At 29.4% G+C, this 22,569-nt stretch overlaps 2 protein-coding genes across 29 annotated transcripts; one reads left to right on the plus strand and one right to left on the minus strand.

The window, feature by feature from the left end:
* The first annotated feature begins 860 nt into the window (after positions 1–860).
* On the plus strand, positions 861–3,401 carry LOC107920371 (protein SPIRAL1-like 1). 6 transcript variants are annotated; one of them, XM_041108801.1, is made up of 4 exons: positions 925–1,146; positions 1,587–1,649; positions 2,624–2,921; positions 3,027–3,401. In XM_041108801.1, exons 3-4 carry the CDS (start codon positions 2,676–2,678, stop codon positions 3,111–3,113), a joined length of 333 nt encoding a protein of 110 aa, XP_040964735.1. In that variant the 5' UTR covers positions 925–1,146; positions 1,587–1,649; positions 2,624–2,675; the 3' UTR covers positions 3,114–3,401. The 6 variants fall into 6 exon arrangements, with proteins under 6 accessions (XP_016705547.1, XP_016705550.1, XP_040964735.1 ...); XM_016850060.2 differs by having other exon boundaries at positions 2,667–2,921; XM_041108802.1 differs by having other exon boundaries at positions 2,676–2,921.
* A 14,311-nt stretch (positions 3,402–17,712) lies between these two features.
* LOC107920450 (uncharacterized) lies at positions 17,713–20,952 on the minus strand. Of its 23 annotated transcripts, none has more exons than XR_005922787.1 (6): positions 20,533–20,950; positions 20,265–20,376; positions 20,126–20,181; positions 18,770–18,833; positions 18,637–18,689; positions 17,713–17,958 (listed from the first exon to the last, which is right to left on the minus strand). XR_005922787.1 is itself a non-coding variant. In XM_016850182.2 (5 exons), the coding sequence occupies exons 1-5, from the start codon at positions 20,644–20,646 to the stop codon at positions 17,763–17,765; spliced, it is 531 nt and encodes a 176-aa protein (XP_016705671.1). In that variant the 5' UTR covers positions 20,647–20,941; the 3' UTR covers positions 17,713–17,762. The 23 variants fall into 23 exon arrangements, 2 of the variants coding, with proteins under 2 accessions (XP_016705671.1, XP_016705670.1); XR_005922782.1 differs by having other exon boundaries at positions 20,265–20,365; positions 20,533–20,948; XR_005922790.1 differs by lacking the exon at positions 20,265–20,376 and having other exon boundaries at positions 18,637–18,684; positions 20,533–20,952.
* Between the last annotated feature and the right edge of the window lie 1,617 nt (positions 20,953–22,569).

Genomic DNA, 22,569 nt, shown 5'->3' on the forward strand with positions numbered 1-22,569 from the left:
AAATTATTATTTTTAAATACAAACAAATGAAGATTGAATATATGTTGATGTTCCATCCATCCAATATTAGAAGGAAAGATTGCACATGTAATGCCCGGATAAGGACCCCACCCCTGACCCTTCGCTTATACTCTAAGCTACGTCCCACCCATTTTTGGCTCATTCCACTATAAACCATTTCATACTCCCCCAACACTTTCCATTTTCCTCCTTTAAATTACAGCTCATTAACTATTTGGGCATAATTTAACCTTAATTAATTTAAATACCTAATACTTGTGGATTTTTCTTAAATACACTCTTTTAACTCTTTATGTAAATAACACAAAAATAATAAAAATTTATGAAAATAGCACGAGTTAAAAATTAATTATAAAAATAAAATGTGTTTTTTTTTTATAAAAATTAACTTAATGGATTATATAATTATTAAAAAATTGTAATAAAATAAATAAAAATGCCATTTTAATAAAAAGGGAGTCGCATTTCACCCAGGGGATACCCCTATTTAAAGACATTTTCTTTATTTTTTATGTTATTTTTTTGCAATAATATTAGATTTTTTATTGTTTTTACTATTATTAAAATATAAATTTTGAAAATTTCATTTCAAATTTTAAAATAAAAATTAACATAATTTTTTTTATTTTATAAAGAAATAAAGTTGAAAACTTTTTTATTTTTATGTTTTTTACTGTTATTTATTTAAAAATGTAAAATAAAAATTAACATAATATTTTTTATAAAATAAATTTGAAAAATTAACATAAAAATATAAAAAGGAAAAATTGCTAGCGTTAGATAATGACATTATAAAATAGAAGATCAATTTATATTAAATTAAAAATAACTGAATATAGTAAAGGGACTAAAACTGAAATTTAACCTTTTAAAACCAGATTTGAAAATTTGAAATCGTGGAATGAGTAAAGCTTAGCCGTGAACTCATGACATTTCGTTTAAAATTTCAAAAAAACATAATAATTTTAATTTTCAAAAAAAGTAATTTTGAATCATTTTCTATATAAGAAACGCTCGCATTTCGTTTTCCTTTTTCAGTAGGCAGCTGCTGTTACTCTCCTAACTCTCCAACTGTTGCTTCCACTTCCTCTCTTCCAGATCTGAATCGCAAAAGGGAATTTTCAGGTAATTTCAAAACCCTAACCCTAGATCTTTATTCTTCTCTGCGTCTATAAGATTTTGTGTTGTGTTCACGGAGTTCGGCCGTCAATTTATTGATTTTAACCATTTTTTTTAACTATATCTGGTTTTATGTTTATATTTTTCGCTTTGGCCGCTGTTCGTTTTTATGCTTCATTTGATTTGTTTAATTTTTGTCGTTTTGGATGTGAAGTAGGATGTCAAAAGGTTTTGGATTGTGACGTTTGTTTTCTTCTGATTCGTTGACTGTGTCGATGTTGTAAGCTTATTATTCGATTGTTTTTAAGCTGGAAATGATTAGGTTTTCTTTTTTGCGTTTATGTTCTATTTAATACTTATTATATTGTAAATTCTATGAAATTATGAGATATGTGCTTACCGGCTAGTGCTTTTGTTTCATTGAATGATACCTGGAACGAGGATAGGTCTGGTACAAGGAACAAAAAGAAGAAAGCAAGTCGATGTTTCTAAAAACCTAATTTGATAGGGTTAGTCTTTTCTGATTTGCTTTGTTGTAACGACAAATGATTTATTGGAACGGTTTTTTGGGAAACCTATATATATAGTTCTTGAGTTCACAAAAACTTATAGTTCTAAATAAATTAATTTTGAAATTTGTGAAGTGTTTGTTTTGCTCAACAAATTTATAATAAACCATATTTATTAGGGTTGTTAGTTTTACTGAATTGGATCGCTAGTGCTCCCAAATTGAGTATATGCTTACCAATTAAAAAATCACTAGGGAGATAGCGATTTCTGGTAATAGAGTTTTTCTTTATTTTATTAATGAGCATTTGTTTTATGATCACAGTAGATAAATCTTCATTTCTGTAGTTGAAAATGAAAAGGGGATTCCATGGCTAATGGAATAAAAAAGAGTGTTCTTTGATTTGATTGGGGTATTATATACTATAGTCCTTTATTTTTATTGCACATTTGGAACATGCCTGACAAATGTTTAGGATTTTAACTTTTGTATTGGGATTTGTTGAGCTACTTTTAAGTAGCTAGGACATATGTTGTAGGTTGCACTGTCATGTACCAGATCTTCTTGATTTGAGTGGGATGTGCTAAAACTCGAAATTGAACTGTGAAAGAAAAGGTGACAAATTGAAAACAACAAAGAGCCAGTATGTTATGATGGAACAAATGTTTATGTGACCTCACAATGTGTTGTGCTATCCTTTATGGCTAACCATTAGGGAATTTCATCGAGTTTTACTCTTTTATTTTTGGGTGGGGGTGGGGGATTCACAGGATAGAAAGAATCTTCTTTGAAAGTGTTATTAAAGCTTAGCAGGCTAGCATTGCATTCTAGAACATTGATGAGGGTTCTCTCAATATGCTTGTTTTGCTTCCTATCTTTTGCTTGTCATGAACAACGTAGTTTAAATCTTCTCTAGTCGTATAATGTCAATTTATTTATACTCAAACCATTTTCGTCTGCACCTGTTGCTTCTAGATTCTTACTTTGAGCTATTTGTTTCCTCCCTTTTCTTGGTAAGTTGAAAAAGATGGGTCGCGGAGTTAGCAGTGGTGGTGGGCAGAGCTCATTAGGTTATTTGTTTGGTAGCGGAGAAGCTCCTAAAGCAGGGACAAACAACTCCCAAGCTGCTCCCGCTGAAGCACCAGCTGTCTCCAAACCTGCCCCTGCTCCTGAACCAGTAGATATTTCCAAGCAAATTCCGGCTGGTATTAACAGTATTTCCGCAAACAATTACATGCGTGCTGATGGTCAGAATACTGGCAATTTCCTTACGGTATAGCCCCCTTAATGATTTTGCTTTAAGGTTTTTAATTTATAGAATGGTTACTTGTCGCTGAAATCGTATACTTTCTAACTAGTTGTCTTTCCATGAATGCAGGATCGACCTTCCACCAAGGTTCATTCTGCCCCTGGAGGCGGATCTTCTCTGGACTACCTATTTGGTGGACCTGGAGGTAGTAAATGAGATTGTGCCTTAATAACATCTTTGATAAGGGAGAGTATTGTTTGTGGATTTGGGGGAAGCAGTAAAGCTGTGGATGAAATGCTGTTCTTATAATCTTTGAACATAGAAGCAATGAAAACATGCCTGTCTCTTGTGGTGTAATATTGCAGGTCTTGTGGTGGTTGTTTTGTTGATTCAATCAAATGAGTTCTCCAGATTAGGTGCACAAACATCTAATTCTGCAGAGCTGGGTTAAAAAGAACATTGTTATATTTTTCATGTTATGCATAGTTTTGTCGTTTTTCCTTACTCTACCCACTCTTTTATTCAATTTGGCTCACTCTTTTCTTTTAAGCGCTCTCAACCTTTCATTATTGAAGAAGTCAGTCTTAATAGACTGGATTGGGTTAAGATTCTATTCCAAATACTTCTTTAAGTTCGGGCTCGAGCTTGACCTGGTTTAGCTATTTAAATAATAATTTTATTTAAATATAAATATAAATTATTTCTATATTTATTATATGAATCGTAAATTGAGTTGGGTACGGCTAATTCAATATTGAATAACTTACCATGTAATCGTTGGTATTATTTTGGTCAAACTCTGCTATTAGAACTTTGTATTTTGAGTAAGTTGTTTTAATTTAATTATTTTCAGTCCTTGTAATTCATTAAGTTAAAATTTGTTATTTTTAAAATTTAATGTGTCAAATATAGATTTGATCATAGGTTGGGTTGAAACAAAATTTTAAGCTTGTTTTCTAAGCTTGGGCTTGGCCAGATTTGAAAAATGGGCGTAAAATTCTACTCAAGCTTAGTTCAAATTAAAAATGCTAAACCGAGCTCGATCTGGCTTGCTCATATTAAACTTTTTTAGATTATTTTTAAATATAGAAACAAATTTTCAAAAATAATATAACACATTAAATACACTAAAAATATTAAAATTTTTCAACAAACTGAAAATACATTAAAAAAGTCTTTATATTCAAATAACACTAAAATAGTTGCAAAATAACCAATAAATACCTCTAAAATAGTAGCAAAATTAATAATAAAATTAGAATTATATAATATTCAAACAATAATAACAAAATAGTAGCAATATAAAAACGGAATAGTAACAAAACAATAACATAACAACAACAACAAAGAAAAGGGAAAAAAGTTTAGGCTTATTTGGGCCGGGCTTGGCCCAGGCCAAAAGATCTACTCAATGTTCGATTCATTTGGAAAACGGGTCTTATTTTTTATCCAAGCGTATTTATTTTTGTTCAAACCCACTCACTTTTTAAGCGGGCATTCGAGCCTAGGCTAGTTGCCCGATTCATGATTAAGTCGAGTCGAACATATTATCACATGTGTAATGTTATGTCTATTTATTATTTTTACATATTACTCACAAAAAATCAGTTCAAGGATTTAACGACAGTTTACATTAAGACTAAAATTTTGAAATTTAACAAATATAATAACTAAGAATGATCCAATTAGTGAACGTGGATTAAATCTATAACTTTATGCATAATATAGGGATAACAACATAATTTAATCAAACATGTTTAATTGTTATCATTGAGTCTAGATTAAAATTTAAAAATTTAAATAGTATAGGAACTAAAATTAATCAAATTAAAATAAAAGTGTTAAATTCACAAATTGCACAAAGTAGAAAGTCTAATAGCATATGTATTATTTTTGCATCATGTCATGTATCTTGTCTAAATTTATCCTATATTTTATATAATTTTCATACTGTTTCATTTTAATTTTAAATTTATTTCCTTAAAATTTAAAAAAAATTTCTTAAAAATTAGCGCAGTACACATATCTTATAAGTTATACGGATATAACTAATACAAATATTATGTTTACTGAGTATCTATAATAATAGCATACGTAAAAAGAGAAAACATGGTTACTGTAGAAATTCAATTATGCATGTTTTTTTTCCGATGTGTTATATAATAAGCATGGTTCACCCATGCTTTGGGGTTAGAATGATTATTTATTTGTGTTAAATTATAAAATAAAAAATAAAAAATAATTTATATTTTTAGAATTGAATCGGTGATAAAAAATTGATCAATCATTGATTCGTACAGTTGAATTAAATAAAAAAATTATAAAAATAAAAAACTAGTTTAATTGATTTTTAACATAGTTCAATTGTTCTATATAAGTTCGTGGATCAAACCGGTCTGATTCCTCTCTTCGAATCGATATCCTGGTAGATTCTCAATTCGAACCATGTCCTTAAGTCTCTACACTTTATACATTTAGAATTTAATTCTCCTATTTTTATTTTTAAGAATTTAATCCTTTTATGTTTTGAATTTAAAAATTCACTTTCAAATTATATATATCCACATAACATTTTAATTAAAAAATTAACGATATTAACTATTTACATTAATTAATAACATTATAAACATATTGAATTAATGAATAATATTATAAAAATATAAACACTAAATTACGTTAGAAATTAAAATATAAAGGCTAAATTTTAAATTTAAATATATAATAAATTAAAATAGGAAATTAATCATTTTTATAAAATGAAAAATAAAATAAAATAAAATGATGTGTGCATTATGTGTTAGCATAAGGAAAGTGGGAACTACTTTCCTTTTCCTATATAGGTATGCTTTTAATATAGCTTGCTTCAGCTTCCGCTCTTATCATCCGATGAACATTTGTGAAGAGCAAATCTCTTATCGGGGACGGCTTATGATACCCGATCAAGGTTTTTCCTTTTCTTTTTCCCTAGAATTTGGAGCCTATATTTCGGTATCAATTTCAATTTCCTCAATTTTTTTAAAAATTTTTGAATCGTCTATCATAATTTTACTTGATTTTCAATATTTTTATATTAATTTTTTATTTTTAACTTTTAAACTTATTTTGACAAAATAAATTTTGTTTTATGATTTTTAAATATTATTTGTTAAAATCTCAAATTCTTTTTCATAAATATTTCTCAAAAAAATAAATTTTAAAAACTTTTAGATTATTTCCACTATTTTAAATATAAAATATTTATTTTTATATCATAAAAATTAAAATTAATTAAGTATTAAATAAAAAAGAGAAATCGATTTAATTTTTAAACTTGCATTTCACAAACCGTTCAAACACGTTAATTTGGATCGATTTTCAATTTTTCTTGTTCAACCCTAGCTATAACTATATTACCTATAAACTATATATAAAAGAAAGTTCAAAATTGACACATGGCACCTTATGATATATATATTTTTTTGTTTTACATTATATATTAGTGATTAAATTTCAATTTTGGTCTCTCTATTATGTTTAATTTTGTGATTTTATCTCTATGCTTTAATTTATAACGTGATTTGATCCTATATCTTTATAATATTATTAACTAGTCCAAATAGTTAATATTGTTAAATTTCTTATTAACATATTACATTATATATAATTTGAATATCTTAAGAATTTTAGAGACTGACAAGTGATTTCCTATTTCTTTTGAGTTCGTCTCTGCTTTTTTTACATTATAAAATAATAGTCAAATTTCAATTTTGACTCCTATGCTCTGTTTGTAACATCCCACAATTGACTTTATTATCGGATCTGAATGTAAGATATCACATTCTGTTGTTGAAGCAACTTAGACTAGCTTAATACATTTCCACAAATTTAACTTATAAATATCATACATATCAAATCCATCATCATTCATATCCATATACATGCATTATAAATGTCATATCCTTAATTATCAAGTCTCAAGGTTATATGGTTTCAATTTTGGAGTTAGGATATGGATCCAACTTAAAGTACCGAAATTCAACAATATGTCTGTAACAACCCAATTTTGGGACTAGTCGGAACAGTGGTTTTGGGGCCACTAATCCAACGAGAAAAAAATTTAATATTCTTATATTTTTATGATCTACAAATGTGCGGAATGATTTTGTGAAAAAAATTTTCAAAAATTTTGACGTTTGGGCACTCAATTTAGTCGAAAGGACTAAATTATAAAAAAAAGTGCAAAACTTGAGTTCTAGAAGCTAGAGGTGTCTAATTGCTATGAAATTTTAAATTGGAGGTCCTTAAAAGGTAACTAGACCATTGGTTAATTTGTTGGACAAAAATGGATATGAAATAGGTGAAATAGAATATTTTTAAGTTAAGGGCATTTTAGTAATTTGGTGATTAAATGAATTAAAAAGCCAAATTAAAAGCCAAATTTTGCTCATCTTCAACCCCTTGGCCGAATTTCACATGAGGAAGACACAGCTAGGGTTTTTCAAGCTTCCAAGCTCGATTGTAAGTTCGTTTTAGCCCCATTTTTAATGTTCTTTACATTTTTGATATCCTCATAGCTCGATTTAGCTATTTCTACCATTATTTTAAGCTAGGGTTTGTGTTTAAAAATTTACCCATGGATGACTTGCATGTTTTTTTTGATGTTTTATGGTAGAATATGAAATTTTAAAGTGTAATAAACAACTTTTACTAAGTGATTTTTAGTGAAATTGCATAAAAGGACTTATTTGTAAAAGTTGTAAAATATGTACAAAAAAGGAAAAAATGTGATTTAGTGAAAATTGTGGGCTACTATAAGAGGGAATATGAATCTTCTAGGCTTGAATAATGAGAAAAATGAGTACTTTTTATTTTACGAGCCTAGGGGCAAAATTGTAAATATGTGAAAAGTTAGGGGTAAAAATGTAACTTTTGCCATAAGGTGTTTTTGGGGCTGAATTGAAAATGTGTGTATTAAATGAGTTAAATGTGTTATTATAGATCAAGAAAGACGAGGAATTGACCTTGACCGGGGAAAAGGCAAGGTTGTGGACTAAGACGCAACCATTTGATATTTTGGACCGAGGTAAGTTTGTATGTAAATAATGCATCGTTTTTACTTACACTTTCATATTTTGATATATTTTGTGAAATGTGGCTGAATATTTGATGTATTTGACAAAATATCGACAAGTGAGAAATTTCCCGGTTGAACCTTAAGAATAGAATAGGATACAAGTGACATGTCACTAGGAACCTATGTGAAAACTACGTGAAATTGTGACTAAGTGAATCCAGGTGCTGGTCTTATAAGTTCTACCAGTGATTGGGTAATCCGGCATGTGTTGCGGATACCTGACAGCTTGTGTGAGCAGCACTGAGTAGTTACGAATGACCTACAGCTTGTGTGAGCAGACCCGCAAATGTGAATAGCTCGAGAACGAGCCTCTGTGTGATAAGTGATGTGAAGTAGCTTTGGCTACAAGTGTGGCACTATGTGCAATATTATGAATTATGGCATGTATAGAGGACTTGATTATTTTGTTATGTGTCATAATTGATTTGGCCTAAAATGTTGGCCTATGTTATTTGATAGTTCATTTTGTATAAGGCCATTGATGTTGGCTACTAGTGGTTAAGTTGTACGTTTATGATAATGGCATGTTGTGTGTTGATAAATTTGGTATAAGTATGTAAATTTACCAACCCTTTTTCCATCCAAACATTTACACACTTATACCAAATTTCTCAACACACAACATGGTATTATCATAAACGTACAACTTAACCAATAATAGCCAACATCAATGGCCTTATACAAAATGAACTATCAAATAACATAGGACAAAATTTTAGGCCAAATCAATTATGAAACATAACAAAATAATCAAGTCCTCTATACATGCCATAATTCATAATATTGCTTTCAAAATACCAAAAGAGTGTTGATAGTGTGGATGGATATCTGACGATCTCCATACCTCGAGCTAGCTTGGTGACACTATAAGACAAGGGAAAGAAAAGGGAGTAAGCATATAGCTTAGTAAGTTGGCATGTAAATAATAAATATTCATTAACATGCTTTTATCAATCATCATAATGTGTTCTCAAGATAATACAATCATATTTGCACATAGTTTCACTATTCACTCATGTTCATATCAAGCTGTCCACGCGAGTCATAGTTAATAAATTATTTATATCTTGAACTACAGAACTCTGAATTAAGATCCAATAAATTTCTCTGAAACTAGACTTACATATCTTCTTACCATAAAAATTTCAGAATTTATGGTTTAGCCAATAAGTACAGTTTATTCTTTAAAGTCATCCCTGTTTTGCTATTTGACAATTTGGCCCTTCTTCACTAAAAATTAATTATCTCCTCATACGGGATTCAGATGATGTTCCCATTTGTTTCTATTGAAAATAGACTCATTAAGAATTTTAAGCATATAAATTCTAACCCATAATTATTTTTATACAAATTTTAATGAGTTTCCAAAGTTAGAATAGGGGATTCCGATATCACTCTAACCCTGTCTCATAAAAATTCAAATATCTCATAATATGAAATTCTCTTGCTTACATTGTTTCTTCTATGTAAAACTAGACTCAATAAGCTTTAATTTAATATCTTATTCAACCTCTAATTCGATTTTCACAATTTTTGGTGATTTTTCAATTATACAACGGCTGCTGTTCAAAACTGTTTTATTACTAATTTTACTCTTTCATGTTTTCTTTGTATTAACTTTCATTTACACACACATAACACCAAGCATGTCCATAGCTAGCCATTCCAATAGCTAGTCATTATCAAATATTTACAAGTCTTCATAGTCATACTTATTCCACATCAACCTTACCAAAATTCGATCACATATCGAGCACATTGCTCATGAATATATATACACACATGTACCTACACTCATTCATCACATAATCACAATCATTTACACTTAGTCATTTCCTGTTGAACACATTAGAATATTAACAGATACATTGGAATATTGCAGATAGTGCCACACTTGTAGCCAAAGCTACTTTACATCACTTATCACACATAGGCTCGTTCTCGAGCTATTCACATTCGCGGGTCTGCTCACACAAGCTGTCGGTCATTCGTAACTACTTTGTGCTGCTCTCACAAGCTGTCGGGTATCCGCAACACATGCCGAATTACCCAGTCATTGGTAGAACTTATAAGACCATCACCCGGATTCACTTTGTCACAATTTCACATAGTTTTCACATAGGTTCCTAGTGACATGTCACTTGTATCCTATTCTATTCTTAAGGTTCAACCGGGAAATTTCTCACTTGTCGATATTTTGTCAAATACATCAAATATTTAGCCAAATTTCACAAAATATATCAAAATATGAAAGCGTAAGTAAAAACGATGCATTATTTACATACAAACTTACCTCGGTCTAAAATATCAAATGTTTGTGCCTTAGTCCACAACCTTGCCTTTTCCCCGGTCAAGGTCAATTCCTCGTCTTTCTTGATCTATAATAGCACATTTAACTCATTTAATGCACACATTTTCAATTCAGCCCCAAAAACACCTTATGGCAAAAATTACATTTTTGCCCCTAACTTTTCACATATTTATAATTTTATCCCTAGGCTCGTAAAATGAAAAGTACTCATTTTTCTCATTATTCAAGCCTAGCTGATTCATATTCCCTCTTATAGCAGCCCACAATTTTCACTAAATCACATTTTTTCCTTTTTTACACATATTTTACAACTTTTACAAATAAGTCCTTTTATGCAATTTCACTAAAAATCACTTAGTAAAAGTTGTTTATTACACTTTAAACTTCCATATTCTACCATAAAACATCAAAACACATGCAATTCATCCATGGGTAAATTTTTAAACACAAACCCTAGCTCAAAATAATGGTAGAAATAGCTAAATCGAACTACGAGGATCTCAAAAATGTAAAGAACATTAAAAATGGGGCTAAAATAGACTTACAATCGAGCTTGGAAGCTTGAAAAACCCTAAATATGTCTTCCTCATGTGAAATTCAGCCAAGGGGTTGAAGATGAGCAAAAATTGGCTTTTAATTTGGTTTTTTTAATTCATTTAATCACCAAATTACTAAAATGCCCTTAACTTAAAAATATTCTATTTCACTCATTTCATGTCCATTTTTGTCCAAAAAATTACCCAATGGTATAATTACCTTTTAAGGACCTCCAATTTAAAATTTCATAGCAATTAGACACCTCTAGCTTCTAGAACTCAAGTTTTACACTTTTTTTACAATTTAGTCCTTTTGACTAAATTGAGTGCCCAAATGTCAAACTTTTCGAACAAAATTTTCATGAAATCATTCCTTACATCTGTAGATTATAAAAATATAAGAATATTAAATTTTTCCTTGTTGGATTAGTGGCCCCGAAACCACTGTTCCGACTAGGCCCAAAATCGGGCTGTTACAGTGTCTCAAGACAATGAGACCTACATCCTTTGTTTACTATTTTTTCTATGAAGTTGATAGGTCTCGAGACATTGGGGTACATGTCTCGAGACATACTTCCCATGTTTTCTTAATTTAGCTTCGATGTTTGAATGTTTCAAGATAAGTGGTTCTTGTCTTGAAACCTAGAACAAGGAAAAACAAATCTAGGTTCGATGTTTATTAGCCTTGAGACAATAGGATATTTGTCTCGATACATAGCATTATGTGTCTTAAGACATAACCAAAATTTCTTGAGACCTAAATTGAAAAATGAATGAAATGGTCATTTTTGTTCTTGTTGTCTCGAGACCTGACCATAGTGTCTCGAGACCAGCATATCAAATTATCCAAAATGCAACATTTCAAGCATAAGATTCATATCCAAATATTACCTAACTTTTTATAACATCGTACCATATCATTTCAAACATGATTAACTTATTAAATACATTCACAGTTCTTGAAAACATGATATTTAAAGCATCATATTTTCACTTGAAAAAGTAGATAACAAGGCAAGCAAAAACATGCATTTAGCTGTCTAAGCAAGCATCAATATTCATGTTTAGGATAACTATAAGTCTAATATACACCAAAGCAGATCAAAAGGACCCAAAATGACATTAAACCATGTGACTCAACCTAGGTACATGCCTTTAACCATTTGTAAGCAAAAAAACACAACCTTGGTCTGAGTTAAGCTGTTGAGTCCTGGATGCTTCATGGGTCTTTTAATCTATCAAAACCTGTAATAACCCGTGAATGGAAAAATTCGTATGCTGAGTATTGAACACTCAATAATGCTAAAATAATTCAAATTCAATACAAAATGAAGTAAACAATAAACAAGTGTGTAATTTTGAAACATAACATCATCTTTTCACATGTTAAGAAGAAAATTACATATCCCAATATCACTTGGTATCTCAACACCAATTATTTTCGTATTAATATACTAAAAGATCATGCCACTTTCAAGGTATATTGGCCTATCTTTTCACAAGTTTCCATATATTCATGTATATATTTGCATCTCATTCTTGCATATATTTTTCCAATTTCACCAATATTTCATTTCGTTAATGCAGCTTGATCTACTGCAATTTGTTAAAGTAGATTAAACTATTTTCCATACTTAAATTAGCTCGTAGGAAAACAATCTATTTATATTTTTGTTTAGTTTTCATTTTTAGTTCATGGATAATAAAATTAGCAATTTTGACTATTTATATGACCGTGTGGGCTAAGAGAGGCCTAATGGTAGACTAACCTATTCAATTATGGTGTAGGACATTATTCAGAGGCACAAAGATAATAGAATGCCTGTGATATTGCAACATGGAGCTTCGATGTCGCAACAAAATGAACAAAATACTAAAAAGGAGCAGACTACCTTCGTTGTTGCGACACAGCCAGAATGTGTCGCAACACCAACATGACAAGGCCAACTAATGAGCCAAGGGTGTTTTTGTCTGCACAACAACTTTTAACGGGAAATAGCCAACCAAATTAGGTTAAGGTCTGATAGCCAACCCTAGGCTTATAAAAAAGGATTGCTCTGCTTAGTTTATGAACAATTTTTCAGTTTCATTTTCCATTGCTTGTTTATTTTTATTTTCTATTTGTAATTTAGGTTTCTTTTCAATTGTAATTTTAGTTTAGTTTATTTCGTTATTTGTGGAATTTAGATTGTGGATTCACCAAACTATTCGACATATTACCGTTCGCACTACTATTAATAAATTAAGAAAAGAGGAGAAAACAAAAAGAAATAAAAGATGGAGAGTGAATCCTATTAGGATTTGAAATGGGGCAATATAGAAATCTAATTTGGAAAAGAAGAGAAAAAGATGGTGAAATTCTAGGGGTTATACATGCAAATTTCCCTTAGCCTTGTTGAAAAAAATGAAGGGAAATGAGGGGTCTTGAACCTTAGCTTCTAAGGAAGATGTAGTAACACCTGACCATTCAACCTACATCTTATTTCTTGCTTATTTTAGACATTTAATCATATATATTTTGGGGCGTATTTGCCAAAATCACTAAATTAAAAGGGAAATGAGAGGCTTGAACCTAGGATCTCTAAGAAAGAGCTCTAGCACTTTAACCATTGAGTCTATAACTCATTTCATGCTTAATTTAAACACTGAACCATACATATATATTTCGGGGTGTGAAAACTGGATTACCAAAAATAATAAAATATGAAAGGGAAAAGCCTTGAACTTAGGACTCTAAGGTGGATTCACTAACACTTAACCATTAAGCTAATAACTCATTTATTTAACAAATGCACAATGATAGCCTTATAAACCAAGGCATGGCCACTCTTGATTTCACAAACCCAATTTTTCTAACCCGATTTTTGGGATGTGACATTTATTCCTAATTTTGGATATATTTGTAAGTATTTTAAGTTATTTAGGAGTTCTATGTTTCATAGTCAGCAAGAAATTTAGTTTAAAACTACTTTTTATTTAGATTAATTAAAGTTTCAGTATACTTGAGAGTTTTACTTGGATGTAATTACCTACCCTATATAAATACCTGTTCATTGTTTATTACAGACATAATTGTTTAACATTAGTAAAATTTCAACTCTAGGAGTTAGTTTCTTTTGTGCAAGCTTGCTTCATTGTGATTTTTAGAAGCAATTTTCTTCTCTATTTTCTTCAATTAGTCTTGGGAATTCATTATTCATCCTTCAATTTACCAAGAATTATTTATTGGAGGGTTTGTTAGAGCCATTAATTGAATTTGTTGGGGGTTTATATATGAAATGGTTCAATTGAACACATATCCATCTATCCATCATATCCACCGATTTATTCGATCCTGTAACACCCTTATACCCAATCCGATTACCGGATTAAGTATAAAAGTGCTACATTGGTTTTCAGAAACTATAATAATAATATCTAAATAAGATAACATTATAATTTGTACATATTAGTTCCGTTATTTCAATATATATATTTTTATTGATATTTGGGATAAGCCGAAATAATTTTTTTTAATCATTCTTGCATTTAGAATAATTTACTAAAGTGAAATTAAGGCCATTGTGAAAAATGGGGAACACGGCTGTGTAGATTTCAGGAACCGTGTTTAAGTTTGAAATTCAAGGGACAGTTTGCCAAATTAATTCCTAAAGTTTACCTAATTTAACCCTTATTCAAATCTCAAAATTTTAAGCCAATTTAATTCAATTGTAAATCGTAATTAAGCATTCTAAAATCTAATTTTCTTATATCACTTAATTAACATTTAAACTATTTCACATGAATTAAGAAAACATCGAGTTTCACATTTGAGTCCTATCACATTCAACCTTAATACACTCATTTAGATACATGCCATTTACTGAAACAACAGAAATTAATACTTTACCCCTTTCTCGGATCCACTAATGTGATGAGATGAGGTGCATTCAATCTTCAAAGATCTTTTTCTTCTACTTTTAACCTACACGTATAAACACGCGTTAAGCTATTTCTAGCTTAGTAAGTATAACTATTATTTAGATCATAATCTATATTATAAATTATAACTTATTTATTATCACTGCATAGAATCATTTAAACGACCTGCTTGTATTCATCATACATAATTTACCAATCAATTAACTTATTTTTTACAATTAAGTTCACATTTATTATTTACTCATTAAACACCAACTAAACATATTGATTTAATTATCATCTATATAATACTAGAATCACATGATTTATTTTAAATTCTCATTTACTCTATTTAGCTAAAATTTCTGATAATTTACTTTACTTATTTCAATAATATATTTTTTTTTCTCAATTTCATAACTTTTCAACACATATAATCTATATGATTCAATAATCACTAAAATAGTTTTGCACCTTTTTCAGAGGCCCAGTAGACTTAATAGAACACACAGGATATACGGAACATAACAGAACACCATCGAAACGGATGAACAGAGAGCACAAATGTGCTAATTGATGAGCACTAACATGCTAATAATCAGAGAGCACAAACGTGCTAATAATCAGAGAGCACCAATGTGCTAACAATCAGAGAGCGCGCTAAGGTTCCTTAATGGCATGTAACTAATACCTCAATAGTTCTTATCTCGTCTACTTGGGCAAGTCATAGTATACACACGTCACTTTTACACTTTTTACCATTTAATCCTTTTAACAATACTTCATATAATTATATCTTCCTCTTTCATTAACACATGTAACTTGTCTCAATATTTAATAATCTTCCATAATTTCATTAATAATTCTTATTATACATTTCACCTATCACTTTTACTTACTTTATGATTTAGACATCATCATGACATTTCATGTAACAATATCTTTTTCTTTTAATAACATATATAACATATTTCATTTCTTAGTTTAATTTCCATATTTCACCACGAATTCTTATTATCATATTTATGTATCATTCTTAGTCCTTAGGTCATCAATTCGCTAAATAGAACTTTCATATCTTTTTAATACATGTAGCATGTTTCGCTACTTAATATAATTTCCATAATTCATCATTTATTCATATCTTATCTACCTTATACTACTTTTACATTTTTAACAAATTTTAGTCCCTGTAACGATAGTTTATTTAACATTATTTTCCACTAAAAATAATACATGTATCATATCTCATATTTATTAATCTATCATAATTTACTATTCATTCTTATTATATATATTTTTCATATATCACTTTTACACACTTTACAATGTAATCTCTTTCTTTCTCATATTTTATTATATTTAATCCCACAACATTACCACATCAATCTACTCATCAATTATATATATCATCTCATACACTCATTTTATCATTTATAAAAATTATAGCTATATTAACTTTTGTACCTCTTATGAATTAGTCTTTTGTACACTTCTAATCTTTTCCTTACTTTTCTATTTTCTCTATTACATTTTACTTAGTCAATTCATCATACCAATATACTCAATCATTACCACATTTTATTCTTAAATTATATAATATGTAAATTTCTAATTAAACACTATAGATTTATCCTCAACAAATTTTACTTAATAATTCATCACATATTTAAAATAAACAAAACTTTAGTTGTACTTGCAACTAAAAATATGGAATCAAGCTTTCTTCCTTTTCTTCCTCCTTTAGCTCCTCATTTGCTTTATTTCTCTACTTGTTTCTCACTTCCCTTCACTTTTTCTTCATTTTTCCATATCAAAATACACAATATATATACATTAAAATCATATTCATATATCATATTTCATGTTTTTCAAATAAAACCAACATGTATTTCAAGAGAAGTTTAACTTTCTTACCTTAATCACTTGTATTCAACACTAACTGTTATTTTATCTCTCCTTCGAGACAAGTATGGATGCATTTCTTTTAACAGTTGGGTAGTTACTACACTTGTCTACTAATTTTACTCACTAATCTTGAAGAAATTTGGAAGAAACTAACTTAGGGCCAGTTCTTCATTGCTTTTCAGAAGTGCTTTTGAGAAGTACTTTTGAGAAATTTGAGTGTTTGGTATTGCTGTCAAAAAATGCTTTTGAAGAATAAAATGTCCATTTTAGACATGAGATTATAAAGTAATAAATATGTATTTAAATAATGTTCAAATTAGTTAATATCATGATATTTTAGCAAAAATATAAAAAATAATTTATTATAACTTATTGTTAATATTTTAATATATAATATTAATTTTAAATATTTCTAATTAATTAATATTAATTATTTATAAAATTTAATTAGAATATATAAACTATATTTAAATATTTAAATATAAAAATTAAATATTTGTAATTAGATATTTGATGGGCTACTTTAACACTAAAATTAAACAAACATAATACTATCTAACTAAAATCTAAAATCTAATTACTAAAACCCAATATTAAACTTAGTAATTCACTTAAAAAAGAGCCTAAAACTAAGTGTGAATTTAACTCTAAAACATATATGAATTAAACACCTATCAATTTCATTCCAACTGTCATTGTAATGTAATGTTATAATGTTTTTGTTCTAATATATGACAATGCACATTGTTTGTCATATTTTTGTTCCGATTTAATGCACACTACTATTTTAGTGTAATGTTTGCCAATAATTGTTTCAAAATGGTATGAACTTTGGACCAAAAGAAAAAAAAATTATATAAACAATTCAATAGAAAGCCGACAAAATTAATTGAAGTTGATTCGATTCGATTAATTATTTTAACAGAAAAAATAGCTCAATTCAACTAACGGTTTAGTTAATTATAGTTCAATTAACAATGGATCGAACTAACTATTTCATCTCCCTTTAGGTTAAATGTTTGAGAATATAAAATAAAATACTTAGAATTATAAAAGCAAACATAGTTTCTATTGATCAATTTAGCGTGCAATGGATACTAAGATTCTAATTTTAGGGTAAAATATGGAATGCCCATATTGTACAGGACTTTGATGCAAGCACTCCGTTTCCTCTGACTACGTGAAATATTCCCCTCCATTGCAGAAAACATCATGGTTGGTGGAACAGCATACAGAAATAAGATTAGAATCGCACTTGGTAAGTAACCTGTTACCACCCGGTGTATGAACTCCCTGCATAGCATAACAAACAAGATAGATTCACAATGAGTGCCCGGTTCCTTCTCTTTTAACTCCTTCGAGTTTCCACTTAATAACAATGATATTTGTCCTACCTACATGTATTAACACACACCAAGAGCTTGGGTGAGTTTAATGCAGTTAAATAACAATGACACCACTATAATAAGGTTGTATCTGGCTATTTATGTACTCTAGATTGTCTTTCACACAGGAATGCACACCAATCATTACAGCAGCAAGTATAACCATAGGAAAAAGCACTGGTGAACATGGAAAAACCACACAGGACAGGATAAGAACATTAGCCAGCAAACCTACCAAGGCAAAGATTACAGAGAGCATGAAATGAAAAATGTTAAGATGTTCCTCTAACTTATATGTACTTATACTAAAAGTGAAAAAATGCAAGGCATCAGAACCGCAAAAATATCAAATGGTTGCACAACACCTTGAAAGAAATTAACAATCTAATAAACTACACCTGTGGTTTTCCTTTTCTACATGGTCAATCGAAGAAGAAGACAATTTTCAACGGGAATATGACATCAGGGATAGAGAAGGGTTAAGTGCACCAACTTGAAAAATAGACTAAAAAGGATAGACCTCTTATAATATTCATTCATTAAAAATTAGCCAAGAGAGTAGCAAATATAAGGGGCTAACACATACCTTAGCAACTGGTGCCATCTCAGCAGCAATATGAATTGACATGCAACCCTGGACTAAAGATCAACAAAAATGGAAAAGTTTAAAAGGGGAAAAAAGGCAGTAATCTAGTAAAATTGACTGGTCAAATAAGCACCTAGCTTGTGATGATATCAGCTGGAGAAATGTAGATATAACTTCATCCTCTGTCTTTTATAAATCTAAACTTCACACACAGAGAGGATCACCACAACAGTATTTTATAAATCATGCTTTACAATTATTAGGTATATTGAATAGAAATAAGCTGCTGCTATCCAGGCTTATTACAACCATATCCATCTATTGATTACTTAAAACAGCATGCCACATTAGAGCTGGAGCATGGGGCAATAATAACAAACGGCATATTCAACAAGGCAATTTTGTTAACAGTTACCAAGTAGTTTTATAATTCAGATGAACAATAGAGCAAATAAATCATATTTAAAAGTTATGGAGCTCTTGCAAGAATTTGAATGATCAAATGATCATAAACATGACGATATCGGTCCCAAAACCCCACTCCTTCATTGGCCTACACTTCAGTCAATGTTAATTTAATTCACAAATGTAGTTTTAAAACCAAAAACTCTCTGCAAATATGCACAATACCTACAGTATAATTTTCATAAATTGTATGAGAATACGTAGATAAACCTAAAACCTCAACTCCTATATTTATCAAGGTCTGCCAACCAAATGCAAACATCAAAGGGGCAGATCATCACTTTTTTTTATTTTTTGGCTATGGCGCAGTCATTACAGCCATTGTAACCTATAATAAACCTATTTTTTTTACCAAAAGTTAATGTGTTAATAATGTTAAAACATATTTCCAGTTGAAAGTAACATATTCATAGAGTAAATAAACGAAATTTCAATTACTATGCTAGTTTCATAGGAATTTTCAGCAACCAAACAGACAGTAAAAGAGGAAACAAATAAATAAGACAGATACAGTTTGTGTTCTTTTCACATATAGTTGTCAAGCTACCAAACAAATGTAAGATAACCACAATCAAAACAAACAATTTTAACGGACTAAATGAAAAAGAAAGAATACAACTGTTTGATCTCCAAGAAAATGGAGGAAACTAAAAGTTCATTATCTCTTTCACTCTTAGCTCTCTAATTTCTAAAAAGTAAAAGTATAAAAACTTTCAGAACAATAACACAACAGAAAATATACTCGTGGATTTTCAGACCTCATAAAAATGGATCAACTTCGTTTAATACTAAGATTTTACGCACTGTTATTCAAAATTAAAATAGTAAGTAAATTTTAACTTGCTTTATAACCCTAAATTCAGTCCTTAATAAAGAAACTAACTAAAAACTTTTCTGATTAGATCAAAATTAAATTAAATCATTGAGAAAACAAAAAAAAATGCAATGGTATTCAGTATTCATACTCTTTTTCCTATATTTTCTCAGCATCCAAACAATCATAAGAACTACAAAAAGTACTCACCGAAACGTAGTCCTCCACATCATCAATTCCTTCCAAGATGATTCCGGAAGACGATGCTGTTTCGCCGGACATTGTCACGAAACAAAAAGGAAAAATACGGAAAAGAAATTAAGTATCAACAGGGAAACTGAAATTTAACCGAATCCGAAGAGAAATTCCACTGCATCGCGTTTCGTTTTTCTAAGTATAAAATCTTCTCTGTTTTTTTTCAGAGGTTGAGAGTTCTTCAGTAACCCAGCCCTGGCATTTTTCTTTTCAGAAAGAGGCACAAAACAAAAGAGGCAGAGCAAAGCAGCAGTAGAGGCACAAAACAGTAAAGCAAAAGAGGCACAAAAGCCAGAATTAAAAAGTAAATAAAAACAAAGCATAACTAATAATTAAAGTGAAGAAGAAGAAAACGAACTCACCTGCGAAAGAGGAACAAAGAACAGGAAGGAGCTTTCACAGCGAAAATGTGAAAAAAATGGGTATAGAACTTTCACAGCAGAGGAAATAACGTTTTTCCAAGGGGGAGAAGACATGTTATTTTGGTCATTTATCAGCCAAAAGCACTTCAAGCTTTTTAGATGGTGAAATTTTCAGCTTCTCCAACAGGAGAAAATGACGTTTGAGATGGAGAATTTTTTGAGAAGACGGAGGCCGTTCTTCTCTCCTTTTAAGAGAAAAGGACTTTTTAACGCAAAAGTCCATTTAAAACGCAATAAAGAACGGAGCCTTAATTGATTTGTATTTGGTGAGAGGGGCTAAATTGAAAAAATAAAAGTTGTTGTGGTGTAAAAATGGTGACTAACGTGAAACACTATGGCCGATGGCTTTTTATAGCTATTTCATCCTTTTTTTCTCCATTTCTCTACTTTCTTCCGTCAATTTATCTATACAAAAATATCTTTTTATGTTATTTACCATCTTGCCCTTTCCACTTAATTACAATTAAGCCATTACTTTTTCATAATTATCTTTTTAATTCTTTTACCATTTTACCCTTTCACTTTTTCTATAATAACACCCATGTGTCTAATTTCCTTTGGTATATTTTCACCTCTAGTCCCTCCGCCTTTTTCATCAATTTAATTTAATCATTCAACACCCAATTTTCTCGCATTGTCCCAATATTTTCTATTAATTTAATCCTTTCCCCAAATAAGTTTATATTAATATTTATAATTTTCCAAATATATTATGCACCTATCTTTTATGTCTCATAACTCTTTAAATTTCCAATTTGACTTTTCTCAAAATTTCGACAAATTTATTGTATATTTATCATTGTTTAAGACTCCAAAAAGTTTTGGGGATATTACAGATCCATCTTCCACTTTTTAATCTATCATTTATTTATTTATTGTTTTGAATATTTATTCTTTGTTCTTGAATTTTATATTATAGTTATTTTTTCCTAAATATGTTTGGTTTCTTTTTTCAGGTCAGATCCAAATATTTATTTCATGAGTTGAACAACTTGAATACGATCTTCTTCCGCTGATCCCTATGTTGTCATATCAAGTTAACTTGACACCGACTCAAAATTGATGACAACACAATGATAAAAAATTTAATATAATTTTTTCAATTTAATAATGTACATTTTTCATGTGTTATTATTTATTAGCTTCAAACTAGACATTTTATTATTTATCGTATGTTATTTTAGAATAGACATTTGTGTTTTAATTTTGTGGTTTTTACACGCATACGCGTGTGATAGGATTTCTAGTATAAAAAATTATATACAAAATTATTCGAATTTATATATACAAAATTTGAATATAAAAATTACTAATTCAAAATTTCAATTTGAAATTTTTTAAATTTAAATATATATAAATTATTAGTAAAAATTAAATATATAAAAGAATTAATTTTTCAATTTTTAAAATTTTTAGACATTTTAAATAATTAGTATTTTTTTTATAATTTCTAAACCTTTTTATAGTCTTTAACTCGTCTAGAATGAATCTGAACATATAGTTGTGTAGATTATATGAACCCAGACAATCATATGTCTAGGTTCATTTCAAATGTAATTTTTATTAATTATTTTAAAATTTTCAAAAATATATATATTTTAAAATTGTCGATATAGTATGCCACGCCAGTATCCTTCTATGTGGCATGTCACATGATATCTATTAGTGCTTGTTATTAACCACACAACACTTTTAACAGTAAAACCTAATTGTTTACATTAACCTTTTTAACCCTTACGACATGTTTTGTTTGGTTCACTGGAATTGAATAGGATTGTAATGGAAAAGAGTTGTAATGGTATAGAATTGTAGTTAGTAATCCAATTGGTTGGTTAAACAGAACGGAATAGAACTGCAATAGTATTATTGTGTTTAGTTAAATGAAATAGATGTTGTAATGGCATAAGGAAAAAAATTGAAATGACCAGAGTACTTTTAGTTGAATTTTTTTTAGGTAGATGATTAGTGTTATTTTTA

This window comes from Gossypium hirsutum, chromosome D13 (assembly GCF_007990345.1).
Source record: "Gossypium hirsutum isolate 1008001.06 chromosome D13, Gossypium_hirsutum_v2.1, whole genome shotgun sequence".
Taxonomy (NCBI): Eukaryota; Viridiplantae; Streptophyta; class Magnoliopsida; order Malvales; family Malvaceae; genus Gossypium; species Gossypium hirsutum.

Bases quoted from the DNA above. Each gene is read 5' to 3' on its own strand.
- LOC107920371 (XM_016850058.2), top strand. From the start codon at position 2,676: ATGGGTCGCGGAGTTAGCAGTGGTGGTGGGCAGAGCTCATTAGGTTAT. The intron at 2,922-3,026 runs GTATAGCCCCCT...CCATGAATGCAG, and splicing joins ATACTGGCAATTTCCTTACG to GATCGACCTTCCACCAAGGT.
- LOC107920450 (XM_016850181.2), bottom strand. From the start codon at position 20,493: ATGCTTTGTTTTTATTTACTTTTTAATTCTGGCTTTTGTGCCTCTTTT. The intron at 18,690-20,125 runs GTGAGTACTTTT...GTTGATCTTTAG, and splicing joins ATGTGGAGGACTACGTTTCG to TCCAGGGTTGCATGTCAATT. The intron at 17,959-18,636 runs GTATGTGTTAGC...TATGCTATGCAG, and splicing joins AGATGGCACCAGTTGCTAAG to GGAGTTCATACACCGGGTGG.